The sequence below is a fragment of the Monodon monoceros genome, unplaced genomic scaffold (genome assembly GCF_005190385.1).
Source record: "Monodon monoceros isolate NGI ecotype Baffin Bay Population unplaced genomic scaffold, NGI_Narwhal_1 Super_Scaffold_22, whole genome shotgun sequence".
Taxonomy (NCBI): domain Eukaryota; kingdom Metazoa; phylum Chordata; class Mammalia; order Artiodactyla; family Monodontidae; genus Monodon; species Monodon monoceros.
Genome location: NW_021703779.1, coordinates 99,370,939 through 99,390,603, shown reverse-complemented (window position 1 = coordinate 99,390,603; position 19,665 = coordinate 99,370,939). Strand labels below are relative to the sequence as shown.

The 19,665-nt window shown below is 39.0% G+C and overlaps 1 protein-coding gene across 7 annotated transcripts in view; it reads right to left on the bottom strand.

The window, feature by feature from the left end:
- DOCK11 (dedicator of cytokinesis 11) overlaps window positions 1-19,665 on the bottom strand; it is a 217,683-nt gene that overhangs the window by 14,935 nt on the left and 183,083 nt on the right. For 6 of the 7 annotated variants that reach the window (XM_029240008.1, XM_029240010.1, XM_029240009.1 and 3 more), the window contains 4 exons: window positions 13,529-13,635; window positions 5,675-5,797; window positions 2,219-2,332; window positions 1,545-1,691 (listed from right to left, as the gene is read on the bottom strand). In XM_029240008.1, the coding sequence (XP_029095841.1) occupies window positions 1,545-1,691; window positions 2,219-2,332; window positions 5,675-5,797; window positions 13,529-13,635 (491 nt within the window). Of the gene's footprint in view, window positions 1-1,544; window positions 1,692-2,218; window positions 2,333-5,674; window positions 5,798-11,222; window positions 11,334-13,528; window positions 13,636-19,665 lie in introns of those variants that run through there. The other variant, XR_003796312.1, reaches the window with a different exon arrangement.

Here is a 19,665-nt window from a genome sequence, read left to right as displayed (position 1 = left end):
GATTATATAAACTCTGCAGCAATAAACACCTTTAAACATACATCTTTATGTGTGTATATCTATCTACAAGATAAAATGTTAAATGTGAAATTATTGGGTCCAAGGAAAGATACATTTAAAATACTCGAAAATACTGCCCAACTGTTTTTCACATTGTTTGTGCCCTTAAGCAAATTTTGTTCTTTGGCAAGTAAAAGAGTGTTTTTAATTTTCAATTTCACACATTAAGAAAGAAATAAGGATTTTAAAAGTAGCAACTGCTTATTATATCTGTTGCCTATGAAGAATGACTAAAATATTGTGCATAAAAATGTCAGGAGTCCAGCTGCCTGATGGTGGTTTGTCATTAGTGCTTGTTGGCCAGGTTTTCGGAGGCAGAAGAAAGTAGGAAACCGCATGTTATTCTGCAAGCCTGGCTTTCTATTAACTTTCCATTTATAGTATCAGTAGTATGGCAGCAAGCCTAAAACTTTCTGGCTATAAGGAGATAAAATTTTCTGTTGCCTTAATTCAATAAAACAACACAAAATAGTGAAACGGATCAGAAGTAGAGAGGTTCTGCCAAATATTCATGAATTTTGAACCTATCAGCACGTCTATTTTTAAATGTCGAAGGCATACGTGTAAGATAAAATCATCTCCATGAGATATAGGTAAGTTTACAAAGTGAAGAGATCATTTTCATAGTAGAAAATGAAGTGTCTTTACTAGCGCCACGGGCTTTTCACTCCGGCAATGCTGCCTGTTAGCTATTGAGTGCTTTGCATAGCACCATGCACATCATAGTCACGCAGTAAATATTTCTGGGGTCTACAGATCCTGCACTGTATAGGTCCTTCCTACCTGAAAAGTCAGCTCTCATCCTGTACATACCCACTGTAACTAAGGACAGTCAGGCATTCCTATTGTGGCTTCCCGCGATTCTGTCTATAGGGAGCTATGCATTTCTAGGAAAGAGCCTCTCTTGCTGGAACCTTTCTCATCCTTGCCTTGGCAGGGCTAGTGGGATGGATAATCTTTAGATCAAGGCCCAAGGCATCTCTCCTAAACCTACATCACTGCGAATGTAACTAGTGAACTAAGGATATCTTAGAGTAAAATGTGTGTCCTAAGATGATTTTAATCATAAAGTATGAAATTGACAATCATGATGCCCAACAGCATTCACAATAATAGCTAACCTTTATTGAGCATGCCAGCTTCTATTATTATTAGTGAATGCTTTTTTACATACCAGGAACTCTAATCACTTTCCATATATTAACTCATTTAATCCGTACAACAACTCCATGAGGAAGGCACTATTATTAACTTCATTTTACTAATGGAACAATGAGGCACAGAGAGGCTAAGTAACTTCCCCATGGTCACACAGCTAGCAAGTGGCAGAGAATGGAGATTTGAATCCTTCTTTCTGATTCCAAAGCCCCTGTCCTTTCTTTCACGATCTGGAAAGGCTCTATTTCCCATGCCTCTCCTCCACTAGCTAAAAAAGGAAAAAGTCAGAAGCAACGTACCACACCTGGAACCAATAAATATGTTACCTTGTCTGAATCCTGAATTATTTTGACATTCTCTGTACCAAATTTTTCACCATAAAGTTTAACAAGTCTCAGGGAAATCTCCGAGAGGCCGGTGAGCTTTGGCTCTTTATAGATGTACTCCTTCCCATCCTCTTCTTCAAAAAAAGACTATTATAAAGTTAAACATATGACAATTTATAAATAATATGAGCAAACAAAGCACTTAGAGAAAATCTACTAAATAATTAGCAATAATGTATTTGAAATAGATTTTAAATAATAGTACTAAAAGTCACATGCATATATTTTAACTGAAATAAATGAGAATTTTCAAACTCACAGTCATGTGAGCATATTATTGGCCTGAAGATTTCCACACTCGGTTTTTTCATCGCCTGCATACTTACCTGATTTTTATTGCAAATCTTTCAGTGCTAGATATTAAATATACATTTAAGAAACTTAACAAAAAATGAAACTGGAGGAAACATTCAAATTTTATATGTTGTTCTCTGACCTAGTGGATTTAGATATGGGAACCAAAGTGAACTTTACACTTACAAACGAGGCTTCCTGCTGTTGTGACAGGTGCTCTATCTAGACAGAATCCTAGAACCAATAACTGCTGCTACAGTAATCACTCAAAGGTGAATGTTTAAAAAGGAAAACAACTTTATGAACTAAAGTATACTTACTTGGCCATAAAAGGCAACTCTGAAGAAAGTGCCTAAAAGTCTTTTCTTTGTGTGCATAACCTCCAAAATTTTTGTGTAAGCTCCATGAAGAGTTCTATAAACTTGAGTAAGTTTCTGAAAAATGAGAATAAACGAAACAGCTTTGTCTTTTGGTTAGTTAGTAAATGTCTAAGATAAATGCACAGGAAAAAAAAAAGCAACACTAATTCCTTTGCAAAACGGTTTTGGTGGGGTCATTCACACTCCCCTCCCCCATGGTCATTATTAGACAAAACTCCTTAACAACTTTAGGTCATAGGGTAGAGCTTAAAATGGTCAAATAACACTGTATTTCTAAATATCATGTTTCATTTCATTCATATCTCAATGGTAGTGTATAATTTAAAAATACTGTGTTACTGACTACTTTTTTCTTATGTCTGAATTATTTTAACTGAAAGATAAGCAAAATGCTTTGCTTGAGCTCTTAGGTGCAGAGATGAGAATAAACAATCCATGCGAACAATTTTGGAGAAGAAAATAAAATGCAGACAGAAAAATAATAGTATAAGCCTGAGTGTGGACTCCTTTTATACAAGTTCACAGACGTTTTCAAAGAATATATTCTTCTACACATCCAGAAAAAGGGAGCACGCTGTGCTAAGAACATTATCAAGAATGTGGAAAGACAACCTACAGAACAGGAGAAAATATTTGTAAACCACAGATAAGTTTTCATATCCAGAAAATATAAAGAACTCCCACAATTCAACAACAAAAAGACAAAAACCTAATTTAAAAGTGAGCAAAGGACTTGAATAGACATTTCTCCAAAGAATATATACAAACGGCCAACAAGGACATGAAAAGATGTTCACAATCACTGGTCATTAGGAAATACAAATCAAAACCACAATGTGACCCCACTTCACAGCCACTAGGATGGCTGTAATAAGAAACCAAAAATAAGTGTTGATCAGGATGTGGAATGTGTACCCTGCTGGTGGGAGTGTAAAAGGGAAAACAATCTGGTGGTTACTCAAAAGTTATAAATGGAGTTACCCTATGACCCAGCAATTCCCCTCTTAGGTATATATCCAAGATAAATGAAAACACACCCAGGGCTTCCCTGGTGGCGTAGTGGTTAAGAATCCACCTGCCAATGCAGAGGACACAGGTTCGTGCCCTGGTCCGGGAAGATCCCACATGCCGCGGAGCAACTAAGCCCCTGCGCCACAACTGCTGAGCCTGTGCTCTAGAGCCCGCGAGCCACAACTACTGAAGCCCGCAGGCATGGAGCCCATGTTCCACAACAAGAGAAGCCACCGCAGTGAGCAGCCCGCGCACCGCAACAAAGAGTAGCCCCCGCTCGCCGCAACTAGAGAAAGCCCGCGTGCAGCAACAAAGACCCAACGCAGCCAAAAAATAAATAAATAAAATAAATTTAGATATAAAAAAAAGAAAACATACCCATACAGGAACTTATACATAACTGTTTACAACAGCACTATTCATAATAGCCAAAATGTGGAAACAACCCAAATGGATAAACAAATTGTGGTATATCCATACCATGAAATATCATTCAGCCATAAAAAGGAATGAAGTTCTGATACATGCTACAACCTGGGTGAATCTCTAAATATTATGCTAAGTGAAAGAAGCCAGAAACAAAAGGTCACATGTTGTATTCATTTTTTTTTATGACGCATCCAGAATAGGCAAATCCATAGACAGAAGGCAGGTTAGTGGTTTCCAGAGGGTGGGGCATAGGGTGGAGAGTGATTACTAAAGGATATGGAGTCTTTTTCTGCGGTGATAAAAATGTTTTGAAACTAGAGAGGTGGTGAGAGCGTAACGTTAAGAACGCACTAAATGCCACTGAATTGCACACTAGAATATGGTCAATTGTATGTTAGTGAATTTCACTTCAGTAAAAAAAGGGGAGCACAGAAGCAGACATTCTTTGTCTAACATTCTTCCTATATTATTTTCTGCAGTTGAGCTCAATTTGAGGGAAGTTTTCCTTACCTTTATGGCTGCCACCTCTGACACTTTTCAGCCCATCCCATAAAGATACACTGAAAAATTACTTCACCTCATGCAGAACACTAAGGGATCTATACAGACCCTTGCACCCCTACAAGGGAATAGGAGTAGTCCCCCTATAGAACATGTTGCTTCCTTTAATGTGTAGGGAAGATCTATTTTTCTTTTTTCCCTATTAGTCAATTGAGTAGCAAAATGTTCCCTGGGTTTCTAATAACCTGATCTTCAACCTAAGAGTAAGAGAGTGGGTAATTTGAAACGTTTACAAACGTTCTTAGGATGTAATGCTTTGAAAGAAAGCTCAGTGCCAATTCTTGTCTTGTCTCATAGGCTATTCTTTGTCATCTGTATGACTTAGATTTAATTATTTAACTCTTGCTTTTTAATATAATCACTTGAACTCCGCTATGATTTTTCAGGCATGCCCCATACACACCAAAGGCACGGCAAAGAGAGAAAGACCCAGAACCTAGGAAGAAAAGGTGAGTTTGATCGGAGCCAGTTTGGAACAGAGATTAGAACACTACACAGATGATATTAAATGTATGTTTTCACTCTTGGAAACTTCTTCAACAATGAAAGACTACTTGCTATATTTAAGGATAAACTGCTTTGCTTTAAAAAAAAATGGCTTGAATCCTAAATCATCCCTTCCCAGCACAGTAAGGGTATAAAATTATGATATGGACTTAGAGACTTGAGTATAAAAAATTTCTGGGCTTCCCTGGTGGCGCAGCGGTTGAGAGTCCGCCTGCCGATGCAGGGGACGCGGGTTCGTGCCCCGGTCCGGGAAGATCCCGCATGCCGCGGAGCAGCTGGGCCCGTGAGCCATGGCCGCTGAGCCTGCACGTCTGGAGCCTGTGCTCCGCAACGGGAGAGGCCACAACAGTGAGAGGCCCGCGTACCGCAAAAAAAAAAAAAAAAAATTCCTGTTCAGTGCTGGTGGCAACAGCTGCTCATTATACTACTATTCTTTATTAACTACCCTTTATCAACAGCTTTATCTGGCAGACTAAATTGGAAAAACTCCTCACAATGGGGTTATCACTATTATCTCCCCGACTGTCCTCTGCCAGCACCTTTAGTCTCACCGTCAAATTGCAAAGAATAGAATCATGCCTATCACTCTTCCTGGGCTACATGGAAATCCAACAGCTTTTTTTAGTGAAGGTTTAGTGAAGACGACATTGATTGTTTTCTGCCACGAGTGGAGGAGGAGAGATTGCTAGATAAAAATGTTTTGCGAACCACTGGTATAATGTAAATTTCAATTTATATCAAATGTCTGGTCCTTAATTTCATTTGGAAAATTTATGTGAATAGGAGGTAGGATTGTAATTTTAGGGCCTCCTAGCATTTTTTAAGGATAGTAACTTAAGACCAAAATAAAACATATAGGCCAATGATGCAAATGTTTAAATTACCTACCTCGAATTCTCGACGTTTCTCATAAATTGGAATGATCAACTTGGAAATTTCAGAAATTACTTCATAACGTTCTGCTTTCCATAAGCCATCCACACATTGTTCTAGCAACTCCAGCAAAACTTCCTGCATTGAGAGAAAAATGCAATCAGGAATTTGAGATAGTTTTAGAGCTCTGGGCAAATATATTTTGGACCATTTCAAGTTAGTAGAGAACAGAATGTACTAAATTTAATGAAATGCACAGAAGGAGTATAGTTGTGTGACTATATTTTTCTAAATCACATACTTGAAGTATTTGAAATTGAAACCATTCTTAGAAGTATGAAATTAATATTGACAATAGTAAACTACTATTTACTTTATCACATAATGAAGATGTTAACTGTACTTACAAATGGTAACACATTGAGAAGAAGTATTTTTAAAAGGGGATACATTGTTCCAAACTGAGGATGTTTAAATGTCTCACAGTCTATAAATGTCCACTAAGTCTATAAATGTCCATTATTTTTCCTATATATTGAAATTATATTTAAACACAATTAATAGAGTCTTAAGATAATTTGGCAATTTTCAAGCTGTTGCATCAGTGACAAAGGTGTTTATTAAAATGATGTGATTTTGGTCAACAGTGCTTCCTTCCTCACTGTTGGTTCTAAAATGAGTGGGAATGACAGTATAATACCACCTCAAGACAGAGATCTCTGACCTTGCTATAATAACAGCCGCTATAAAACAACCATCATGTCATGTTCTCAACAATAAAAAGATGAAGCCAATTACTCATGCTACCCGTAAGTCTTAACAGTTCGTTTCTATCTTAAAGAGACGGACTTCAGACCTATAAAACTGACTGCTAAAACGGCTCTTCCTGTATGTCCTCTAGACAATTTTGAATTCCTCTTCTTCCTAAACTAGCTCTTTCACTTGTGTTTCCTACCTAGCCAGGGGTCACACCCTATAAACTCTTAGCTAGAAAACTAAGGGCAGTTTTGACTTTACCCTTTGTTATGGGTTGAACTGTGCCCCGCAAAAAGATAAGTTGAAGCCCTAACTCCCAGTACCTCAGAATGTGACCTTATTTGGAAATAGGGTCATTGCAGATATGATTAGTGGAGGTGAAGTCATACTGGAGTAGGGTGAGCCCTTACTCCAATATGACAGAGATATGCAGGGAGAACACCACGTGACTACAGAGGCAGAGACTGCAGTAACGGAGCCACGAGCCAGGGAACGCCGAAGATCGACAGCTACCGCCAGAAGCTAGGAAGAGGCAAGGAAGGCTTCTACCCAGAGTCTCAGAGGGAACATGGCCCTGCTGACACCTTGATTTCAGACTTCTGGACTCTAGAACTGTGAGACAATAAAATTCTGTTGTTTTAAACCATCCAGTTTCTGTACCTTGTTATGGCAACCCTAGGAAACTAATACACTCTCTTTCTTTACTTATCCTCTAATCAGTCCATCACCAAGTTCTGCCAGTTTTACTTCCTAAATATTTCTCAAATCTGACCCTTCTCCATTTCTGCTCTCATTGCTAAGGTTCAAGACCTCATTATTGTTTTCTAACTGATCTTCCAGCCTTGGCACTTTCAAATCTATCCTCCACAAATCTGCCATAGGGTTCTGATTAAAATGCAAACCAGACCACATCCTTCTTCCCTTCTTAAAATCTCATGATGGCTCCCATCATTCGCAGAACTAAGGACAAGCTCTTTCATTTGGCACACAAGCCTTGCAGTGATCTGGCTGATACTTTTATAATATCATCATGCATCATGCTCAGCCCGGTACTTGATGCTTAAACAACGATGAGCTACTGGTAGTTCCTCTGAAGCACCATGGTGTTGCCTTAACTTTGTGCCTTTGTCCATTCTGTACCCTCTTGTCCTTTAATCCCTTTCACTTAGTTAACCCTTTAAGAAAGCTTATTTATCACCTCTGCCAGGATTCTTCTCCTGATTAACAAAGAGTAGCAAGACACAAGACACCTTTTTCTCTTACTCTGATAATTCATTGGGTGGACATTTAGCACTATACTTGTCTGTTATCTATGTATCTGACTTTCCAAATAGGCTGTGACTCTTCAAGAGTAGGGACAATGTATTATATTGGTTTCTTCAGTCACTGGTATGGCGGCAGTACATCGTAGATGTTCATTAAATGCTGCTACTTGAAAAAATAATCTATATATTAACATTTAATAGCCAAATTAAAATTTCTATCAACGGTGGGAAGGAGGAACTTTGGGGGAGTTAAAAATCTATTACAAACTAGTAACGTTTGCCCCAGGGATGTAAAGTTGGTTTACAATTAGGAATAAATCCAGTGTAAACAGAAGGAACCATGTAAACGGAACAAAAGAGAAAAATGTGATCTCAAGCAATAGATGCAGAAAAAGCATTTGAAAAAACTCAACACCCCTTCATGATGTTAGTAAAGAATCCCCAGGAAACAGGGAATAGAAGAGACCTTTCTCAATCTGATAAAGAGCATCTACTAAAACCCAAAAACCTACAGGCTGAACACTCTTCTCCTAAATTTGGGAACAAGTCAAGAATGTCAGCTCTTACCACTTCTATTCAACATTATGCTGAAGGTCCTAGCCAGTGTAATAAGGCGAGACAGAGACAGAGAGAGAGAGAGAGAGAGAGAGAGACAGAGAGAGAGAGAGAGAGAGAGAGATTGAGCGCGCGAGCGCGAGCACAGAGGTTTGCAAATGTAAAACTGTCTTTCTGTGCAGATGACATGATTGTGTATGTAGAAAACCCTAAGGAATATACAAACTACTAAAACTAATAAGCAGATTTAGCAAGGTTACAGATTATAAGATCAACACACAAAATCACTGTATTTCTATATACTAGCAACAACAAATTGAAAACTAAGATTAAAAAATCAAGCAATACTATTTCCAGTAGCATCAGAACATCCATTATCTAACAATATATACCCAGGAAAAGACTTCGACCCTGAAAAATCACAAACTATTGCTGGGAGAAATTAAAGACAACCTAAATAAGACCTGACTGAAAGACTCAGTATTGTTAAGCTCTCCATTCTCCATATAGTGATATATAAATGTCACAAAATCTCTACAAAGCTTCCAGCAGGCTATTTTGAGGAAATAGAAAAAATGATTCGAAATTCTGCATGGAAATTCAAAGGATACAGAAGAGCCAAAATGACTTTGAAAAAGAATACAGTTGGAGGGCTAACACTACCCGATTCCAAGACTTATAAAGTTATAGTAATCAAGACAGTGTGATATTGGTATCAAGATGGACAAATAGATCAGTGGAACAAAACAGAGTCTAGAAATAGACCACAGACATATAAAGAACTGAAATTTGACTAAGGCGCCAAAGCAATTCAGTGGGGGTAAAAGTTTTATTTTTCCCCAAATGGTGTGAACCATGTAAAATAACTGTTTAGAAAAAAATGAACCTTGGGACTTCCCTGGTGGCTCAGTGGTTAAGAATCCGCCAGCCAATGCAGGGGACACGGGTTCGATCCCTGGTCCGGGAAGATCCCACATGCCGCGGAGCAACGAAGCCCGTGTGCCGCAACTACTGAGCCTGTGCTCTAGAGCCCGCAAGCCACAACTACTGAGCCCGTGTGCCACAACTACTGAAGCCCACGTGCCTAGAGCCCATGCTCCGCAACAAGAGAAGCCACCGCAGTGAGAAGCCTGCACACTCCAACGAAGAGTAGGCCCCGCTCGCTGCAACCTAGAGAAAGCCCGCGCGCAGCAACAAAGACCCAACACAGCCAAAAATAAATTAATTAATTTAAGAAAAAAAGAAAAAAATGAACCTTGACCTCTATCTCATTCCATGCTCAAAAATGAATTCTAGATAGATTATCAGCCTAAACATAAAACTCAGAAACAAAGTTTATAGAAGAAAATATAAGGCAGTATCTTCAGTCTTGAGGTAAGCAAAGATTTCTCAGACCAAACACACAACACAAAAACAAACGATCAAAAAAACGGTAAATTGAACTTCATCAAAACCAAAACTTTCTGCTCAATAAAAGACTCAATTAAGAAAATAAATAAACAAAGACTGGTAAATAAATCTGCAGCAAATATATCTGACAATGGACTTATATCCAGAATATAGAAAGAACTCCCCTAAGTCAACAAAAAAAAAATGCAATTTCTAAAAATGGGCAAAAGACTTGAACAAACATTCCACAAAAGAAGATATGTGAAAGACAAAGGAGCACAGAAAAAGTGCTCAACACCATTAGTCATTAGGGAAATACAAGTGAAAAACACAGCGAGGTACCAATTCATGTCTAACAGAATGGTAAAAATATAAAAAAAGATTAGCAACGTCAAATGCTGGTGAGGAAGTGAAGCAGCTGAAACTCTTATTCATTGCTGGTAGGAATATAAAATGGTCCGACCACTTTGAAAAACTGGCGATTTTTTATGAAGTTAAATATATAACTTCCCCAGGATCCAGCAGTTTCACTCCTAGGTATTTACCTAAGAAAAATGAAAGCATATGTCCACAAAAGGTCATAGATAAGAATGCTTAAAGCAGCCTTATATTCATAACAACAATCCCAAACTGGAAACAATCTAAAATCCATCAGCAGGAGAATGGATTTAAAAATCTTACATTGATGTAATGGAATATTTAGCAATGAAAAAGAACTTCTGATATACTCAGCAATATGGGTGTATCTCAAAAACATTATGTTAAGCAAAAGTAGGCAGATACAGAAGGGTACATACTGAATGATTCCATTTTATGACACCAAAATATGGCAAAACTAATCTATAATGATAGAAATCAGAGAGTGGGGGTGGGGAGACTAACTGGAAATGGGCACAATGGAACTTTCTGGGGGAATGGACACGTTCTCTTTCTTGTCTCTGGTGGTAATTTATATGGGTGTGTACAACTGTGGAAATTCATCAAGCTGTCCACTTAAGATGTGTGAATTTTACTGTATGCTAATTATATCTTTAAAAACGATTGCAAATCAGAAGTCAGAAATGCAGTTTTCAAAACCAATTAAATTATTATTGGTTTAACTAACCTATTTAAATAAGGCACTAAATGAACAACAATTTGTATTTTTCATTTCAATAAAACTTGTAAATCGGTGGCAGTTATTTTCCATCGGCTAGAGCACGAGGAAGAAGCCCTATTACATAAACTGAGACATAAAATGGCACTACGGAGAACGTGATTCTGTCTGTATACCTCAAATGAAAAGCATGTGTAAATTATTACTGTACAACACAAGAGTTCCAACAAATGTGTTTACATAAAAAACTGACTACAGTTCTGGACTAATAAGAAATATGACCGCTCTCCTTGAGAGTATAAAAAAGGGTCAGGCGCAAGGCCATTTTTATGACTAAGTTGAAGCTGCTGTTTGGAAAAAAAGGATGTAACTTCAGTTGTGTTAAAACATTTATCTCCCACAAACTCCTGTGACTCTTTCTGCTGCTAGCCCGCACAAGCTGGGGGTCTTAGATGAAAATCACTGAAGTCTAACTAAAAACCCAAAAAGTGAATTAACTTACCCAAGGCTTCACAGTCAAGCAATGAACTGGGATTAAAATTCAAGTATCTCGATTCTCTGTTATGATTAATTAATTCCGCAAGGATGTTTTAAGTATCTACTCTTCTAGGTTCTGGAGGTAAAAGGAAACCTTACTATCAAGTTGGTCAGTGATAAAGTCTGACATTTATGTAGCACCTAATGACTTATAAAGAGCCTTCACATTTGTTGTGAGGCGACCAGGATAGTATTATCACCTTTATTTTATTGATGAGGAGAGAGATCCATATAGAAGTAGTAGGTAAAGCTTCTAGGCATATATCATTTTAGCTAAACGAACTAGAGCTACCTTGAGATTGCTTATATTTTTTAAATAACAGGACTTCCCTGGTGGCGCAGTGGTTAAGAATCCGCCTGCCAATGCAGGGGACACGGGTTCGAGCCCTGGTCCGGGAAGATCCCACATAACGCAGAGCAACTAAGCCCGTGCGCCACAACTACTGAGCCTGCGCTCTAGAGCCCGCGAGCCACAACTACTGAGCCTGCGTGCCACGACTACTGAAGCTCGCACGCCTAGAGCCCGTGCTCTGCAACAAGAGAAGCCGCTGCAATGAGAAGCCTGCACGCTCCAAGGAAGAGTAGCCCCCACTTGCCGCAACTAGAGAAACCCCACATGCAGCAATGAAGACCCAAAGCAGCCAAAAATAAATAAATAAATAAATTTTAAAAATTAAATATTTTAAAAAACAATTCATAAAGTATAAAACATGTCTCTGCCACTTTAACCTGGCTGCTTCTTATGCTTCTTAATACAATGTTAAAAAAAATTTATTTCTGTGGGGTTGCAACCCCTTAAATCTCTCCACTTTTGTTGTTTCCTTCTTTCTTTGGTCTTCACATTCCTTAATTGTAAACATCAACGTGCTTCAGTCCTTGGTTCTCTGGTCTTCGCTTGCTGTATTATCTCCCATCGTCAGTGTGCTTTGGTTCTCACACAGCTACGACTTCCAGATGTGGCTCTCCAACCCTGATCTCTCTCTTTAGATTCAGTTCTGAATTTCTAATGGCCTGATGTTATCTCCATTTCAATAACCTTCTACTCCAAATTCAACACCCATCAAAAACTGGTTTCATCATCTCCCCTGTAAAATCATCCATCCATCATTTTTCTATAGTATCCAAACCTGAAATCTCAGCACTACCTTTGACTCTTCTCCCCCAGCCAGCAAGTCTTCCTCTTTTCTTCACAGTGTTTCCTGAACCTGTCACTACCTGGGTTTAGACCTGGCTGCTTCACATCTGGACTCTTAGGGCAGCCCGCCCTCCAGACTCTGCCTCCAGCCCCTATCCATCTACCTCTAATACATTTCCCACATAACCGCCAAATTAACCTTTCCTCTTCCTTGCTTTCATCTTGTCATTATCCTGCTCAAAAACCTTTGACAGCAATTCAACGTTCTAATCAATGAAGTCCAGACATTCAAAGTTTCCCAAAACCTGACGTCAACTACTACTCTTCTCTATGTGAACCCAACGGCTTAGCCAAGATGATCCATTCACTGTGCCCCCAAACATACCTTATACTTTCCCACCTCTTAACTTTTGTCCCCATTATCCTCCCTCTGCTAAAATGCCTTCAGGGTGTCTTCACGCTTCAAACCTCTCTCTAATCCTAACTGTCCTCTGTTCTACCTCAGCTCAAAGGCATCTCTCACCTTCAACGCTGCATGGAACATACTGTCTGTATTATTCAAATGGCACTGTCTTGCTTTTCTCCATTTCGAGCAGGTGTATTATCTCTCTAGGCAGACGTAAGGTCAGGGATCAGCCATATCTAATTATTTTATAGCTTCTATATCACCAAGTCCAAAGCCTTGCTCATAAGTCAGTGCTCAACAAATATTTGTTGAGTGATGGACAACCGAAGCTGTTTGCTACCCATATGAAGCTTGGAGCAGAAATTTTCCATCTTGAAAATGCTTGTAAGCATCCTCTCCTTAGCTGTTACATCGTTAGCTCTATTTTTTACGGAGATTTCTCCAAAGTATGTTGACGGTGATCTGGTTACTGGGAAGGTGATCTGAGGAAGATACATGGTACATTTCTAAAACCAGACAATAAGAACAGTTCCAGAGATAGGGCTCCACATTCCACACAGGGACATCTCTTCCCTGGGCAGTTTTAATGCTTCCAGTTCATCAACCCTTCGTTACCTTCCAAATTAAGTTAGCTGTAATAATTTTTTTTTAGCTGTAATAATTTTGTAATGTAAATAAATTTTAAGAAGTTAAATTTATATAATTGGCAATGCAGGCCTTGGAGTCTTACTTCACTATAATGGACGTCCATCATTCCAGCATCTTCTTTCATTGCTCCTTCTTCATCTATATTGGGAGTAATTTTCTTGAAGGCTGAACATCCATTAGGGAATAACTCTGTGTGAATAAAAACCGGTGAAGTAAATTTATTTTTAAAAAGTGTTTTGTAAATAACAGATAGCCTCACAGGGATTAGTTACCCTTAAAAATAAACACATATTTTTGTAAGGATCAAAGTCATACGTGCAATTTTCAGTTACAAAAAGAGAATTTTACAAATTATTTCTACCTACTATACATCCTACCAGTCTTTTTACCAAATGGTGAGCTCAAGTTACTTCCAAATAAGTTTCATTCTCTGACTATGCATCATCTTCAATGGCTACTATAGTAAATGTTTTCCTAATGTGATGTAAAAATTGTTATTAACACTTTGATCCTGTGTACGTGTATGGTCTGTCACCTAAACAAAGAGAGCATGTACTTTTCAGGTAAACATCGAATGAGCTTCTGTAGTCATCTCTAGTTCCTCACTTCACTGGAGAATTGGAAAAGTGGGTTGTTAGCCTAGCCTAGGACTTGTAAAGAGAGGCAAGAAATAAAACAGATGCCAGGGATGAAGCATCCTTAGAGAAACAGGATGGGGCGCTGGAAGAACCAGAGCTTTTGGAGTTAGACAGACCCAGCTCTATCATTAATTGTGTGATTTCAGACATGTTTCTCTCTCTAGGACTGTAAAAAGTTCCATCACCTGTAAAATAGAAACAGCAGCTACCTTATAAGAATTCAATGAAATGTAAAGTGTTTAGAGCAGAACCTAACATATAACAAGTGTGCAATGAATTATTATTACCAAACAAAGCTACCAATAAATAAACTAGCTTTCTCAAGATACAATAATTGCTAGCAGCTCGTATAGTAAGTGGCTGCAGCTGGACCCCTGGGAAGTAGGAAGTGAGCGCAAGCTGAGAACAGCTGCTGTAGGACTGTGGACCAAACTGTTACTGTCGAGCAAGAGTATGGGTATAGAAGGCCACGTGGTTGCCCTCCCTGCAGACTCTGGACATAGGAACATGTCCAAACACTCCTGCTCTGGCTGCGTTTACCCCTAAGGGGGCTGTCATTTTACAGTTAAGGAAATTTTGGCTTCCTTATAACCGAATCTGCTAGGCAGTGGAAAATGGCTGGTCACAAAGGGGACAGCTTTTGCAATCTATTGTTCTACAACCTCTCTAATAGTGATGCTCAGAAATGATGACCTACTCACGACTAAATATTTGGTAAGCTTCCTGGTGTTAGAGGTTGGGGAAGGAAGAAGGAAGGTTTAAGAAAGCCAAACCTCACATTGAGGAGATTTCTCAGCATTCTGATGGAAAAAAAGGGTCATGTATCATGGCTTGGATTTTGCCAACTCTTCTTGTCTAAGTGAGTGCTAACTAGACATACATCTTCTGGTAAGACGCTTGATAGAAAATGAGTTATCAAGTCAGCATCACACTTCTATGAGAGAGAGAGATGGGATTCTGGTAAGGGAAGATGGGGTTATTCTGAAGCACTTTTTCAAAAACGGAGAAACCCATAGGGAGTAGTCAGTGGATTTCTGTTAGAGAAAAAGGAGAGGCAGAAATGAAAATAAGATTTACTTTGACCCAATGGACTTTAGGGCCATTTTTGTTCAAAGAAATTAGGTAATAAAAGGCACCGAAGATAGAGCATGGCATGTTTCATTTCTGAGGATAAGCATGCCTAAAATGGTCTGTTATATAGACTGCTAGGGGAATTCTATTCAAAGGGCTGGATCACAACACGATAAGGAGAATGTAAATCAATTCATCACTTCCTTCTTCAACAGTCTTTCTATAAAAAAACAAATTCAGCTGAACTAACCATCATGCTCAGTGCCGTAAGTTGATTTACATTTGGGTTAATATTCCTTATCTTGTCGTGGACCAGTAAGAAACCGTTCTCAGACTGGCAGTTGCGTCCATGGGACACTCTGAGTAGCAGTGCATTAGGAGAACTTTTTGAAACTTAGGAGAAAATGTCCCACTTGATTGCCTCTATGAAGTCAAGAGCTAGGCAGTTAAGGAAGAGGGCCCCAAAACTTGACTGAAGAGATAGTGTGGTCCTTAACAAAGAAAAGGGTCAATCCCTGAAGGCCTCAGGCAGCTAGGTCCACGACTGGGGGAAAAATCCTGTCTACGCTGAGGATATTATTACTTTAAGTGATTCCCAAATCTAGGGTTTCTCTAGTAGGCCGTGATTTAGGGGAGGACAAAAAGGGGCACACTCCTATTTCTGAGATCAGATGAGACTAAAGCATCTTGGGAAAGAGTCTTCCAGTGTGTACCTTAAGTAGAAGGAGGGTAAATTATGGTTCTTCCTTTGGACTTCATTGTGTGTATCATCCGGTGTAAAGACTACTATTACGGATTTTCCGCGTCTTGCTAGGTGTATTACCTTGAGTCCTATGCCTGATGACGTTATCTCTAGCTAGAAAAGCCTATATATCCCCTTGTTTGCTTAAGTTATCAACACCCACCAAACTATCCAATGATAAGAGGACTCCTTTGTTTGTTAGGGTCTTTAAAATGCTCAGGGAAAATTCTGATTCCCTTTAGTCTTGTTTAGTTTAGTCTTGTTTCAGATGAAACAAGTTGCTGAATCTAGGCCAGTGTATATGTCCCAACAGAGGGAGGCACGTGTGTGAGGGCTCTCCCGTAGCCCTCTGTAGCATTCTATAACATGGTCTTGGAGGCTCTGCTTTGAATCTTTCTGGTATGTGACCTGGATTCCTGATTTTGCCCTTCATAGCTGTAGCTTCTGTATTCCTGATTGCTGTCCAAGGGAAAGCAAGATGCAAACTGTCCAAGTAGAGACCACTACACCTTGAGAACAAATTGTCCCATGAAAAAAGCAGGGAGGAGTTTCGACGATGGGAAAGCAGTTCAACCCTTGATAAAATAAGACTGCTGGTCAGAAGAGGGATAGGAGGTAAAAGCGGAGGGCAAAAAGGGAAAAGGCTGTGATTGGGAAGGAAGTGGGTAAAGAAAAAGCTTTGCTGGACTTAAGCTATCAGAACCTGGGTATAAAGACTTGGCGAAGGGAACATTATCCTATAAGGCATGAAAAGAACAGACTCTATGGGAAATGAAATTCCTTTTCCCGGGGTGCTGGAGGAGCTCTACAGGCCTGAAGCTTTGCTGAACCTCGGATGCTATGTGGCGGTGTAAGAATGCAGACTTGATTCTTGTCTTCCCTGGGGGAAAACAGTTGTGCACTCTCTCAGGAAGAGAAGAGGAAGAGGTACCTAAGTCTAGGCTCCAGAGAATGAGATCTAGAACACTTTGAGGTTTTCAGACACAATAAAAATAAGGAAATTTAGATCTGTTTCTTATTACATATTTTTGGGAGTGGGAGTAACTAACACCTAGTATCACCACTTAGAGATAACTTAGGGAAAGGGAAGAGAATGATGACCCTTAAGATCTCTGGTACAAAGAGCAGGAACTCTGGCTGCCTGAAAGACGTCTGAGGGTGGCGGTGGGACAGGGAGAACTGCACACCTCCTCCCCCTTTCCCTTTCAGTTCAGGGCCTGAAAAATGAAAAAAAGGATCTAGAAATGGGCCCTCACTGGTGTTCTGTGGTCACCTCTGGAGGCCAGGGGCCCATTTCCTTGCTCGCTTAGGCAACCACCCAATGAGACAAACTATTTTTTTCTTCTTAAAAACTCTAAACAGGAAATCGTGTGTCTCCAATGCATCAGCTGTAGCATTTCATTCCATCCTGATGAAAAAAAAAGCTTTATAATGACTTCAAGAGAAATGGCATAGGACTTTGAGAAAACAGAAAAATTCTGGCAACCGATACGTCAAAGATTTTGGCTTCATTATCAAGGACACTTGATAGAAAACACAGGGTTCTACAACTGCTCAATTATTTTTGTTAAATAAGTGTGTCTTAAGCATAAATAAAACTTTTTTTTTCAGTCCTGCACTCAAACGTACTTTTATTTACTCTGTGAATATCCAGGTCTTATCTAGATCATGGATTTCTCAGACTGAATGACAGGTTAACAGATTAAGTTTTTAACTTCTGTTTTAACATCAGTGGTCTACCTGGGTATAACTATCATAGCTGAATCAGCTAATTAGCAAAATCAGGTGTTTTCGATCATTGGCATGATTGAAGCTAAGGGGGGAAATCCTGAGGATTTTACTACTGCCACCATTTTAGAATACGATTTTCTAGTTTGAGTAGAATTTTCCAGGCTTAAAAATAGATGGCACCTATAAATAAATATGTAAACCTCTCCTATATTTAACATTATTATTATTATTTTTTTTTTTTTTGCGGTACGCGGGCCTCTCACTGTTGTGGCCTCTCCCGTTGCGGAGCACAGGCTCCGGACGCGCAGGCTCAGCGGCCATGGCTCACGGGCCCAGCCGCTCCGCGGCACGTGGGATCTTCCCGGACCGGGGCACGAACCTGCGTCCCCTGCATCGGCAGGCGGACTCCCAACTTCTGCGCCACCAGGGAAGCCCTTTAACATTATTTTTTGTTTAAAATGCAAAACATCATTTTTTTCCTACTCAGAGAAGGGCTCTTTGATTTCTGTGAAGGATCAACTCTAAAAAAACCTTGAAGGTATTATGAAATAAATACTTAAATGACCAGTTAAAAGCACTGTTTCCACTTGTTGAAACATGTCACATTGTTTGATGTTCAGGCTAGCTGCCGCAAGCTAATGTCCAAAAAAAACCCACAGCAATATTTAAGTTGCTATTTTCTCCAATACTATAGTTATAATTCTAAAGCTTAAGAACTGATAATGGAGATGAATAATTCTTGATTTTTGCTTAGTTTTAAGGTCTTTGCACTTGTGAAAAAAGTTCTAAGGAAGCATTTTAATACATTTAACTATTTTCAATATATAAAGGGTTTATACTCAGTAGACAAAAAACTCTTATTTCGGATTTCTACTACTGAAAAAGATGAGATTATATTAACCTGATATACCTGAAAGACACACCTAAAACTTTATTTAGTACCATGTTTAGGGCTCTCATATTTGTTAGTTTTTTGCAACTGCAGGTGTGCAATTTCAATATTTGTTTTTACTGCAATTTCTCAGGCATACCGGTGGTGTAGGAAAAAAAACCCTCAAACAAGGCCTTCTTCTGATAATTAATCCCATTCTCCATTTTGAAACCACTATGTACTAAAAAGAGAATACTAGAGTATACCAATTTCAAAATATGGACTGTTCAAAAGAAATTCAGTATCAAACAGAAAGTGTTAAATTTAAAATATAAGTAAAACGAATCTACATTTTAGTCATGCTATCTGGGAAGAAAGATACATAGTTAACTGTAGGAATTCTGGAATTAAAAAACAAAACAAAACATGGTAGTGTTCTCAGAGCCAAAACCGCAGCGATGTGACTCCCACAAGATGGTTTCATTCTGCCCAAATGTCACTCATTTGACTGCCTTCAAGGAAATAGCCTGGCAATTATGATAGATAGCGGAAGATTTCTTTGCAATGTCCATTGCCAATCAATTTTTAAACCTAACTCAACTGTTTTACTATTTAAGTACAACAGTCAACAATACTAATTTTGGAAAGGGAAGCTTTCAGGAAGATTCCTGAATTAGACTTGCTGGATCCTGAGCCCTTCAAGACCATGACTCCTTTTTGTGGCCCCCTTCCACCCCTGCAACCAGCCCCAGCTCTATTGAGACATAATTGATATCTCACACTGCGTAAGTTTAAGGTGTATGTGTTGATTCGATACATGTATATATTGTGAAATGATTACCACAGTAGTGTTTATCACCACACATAATTACCATTTTGGGGGGAGTGAGAACATTTCAGATCTATACTCTTAGCAACTTTCAAGTATATACCACAGTACTGTTAACTATAATCACTATGTACATTAAGATATCCAGAACTTACTCATCTTTTAAGTGGAAGTTTGCACCCTTTGACCAAAATTACCCCATTTCCGCTACCCCTGGCTACCACCATTCTACTTCCTGTTTCTACAAATTTGGCTTTCTAAGATTCCACGTGTAAGTGAGATCATACAGTATTTGTCTTTCTCTGACTTATTTCACTTAACATAACGCCCTCAAGCG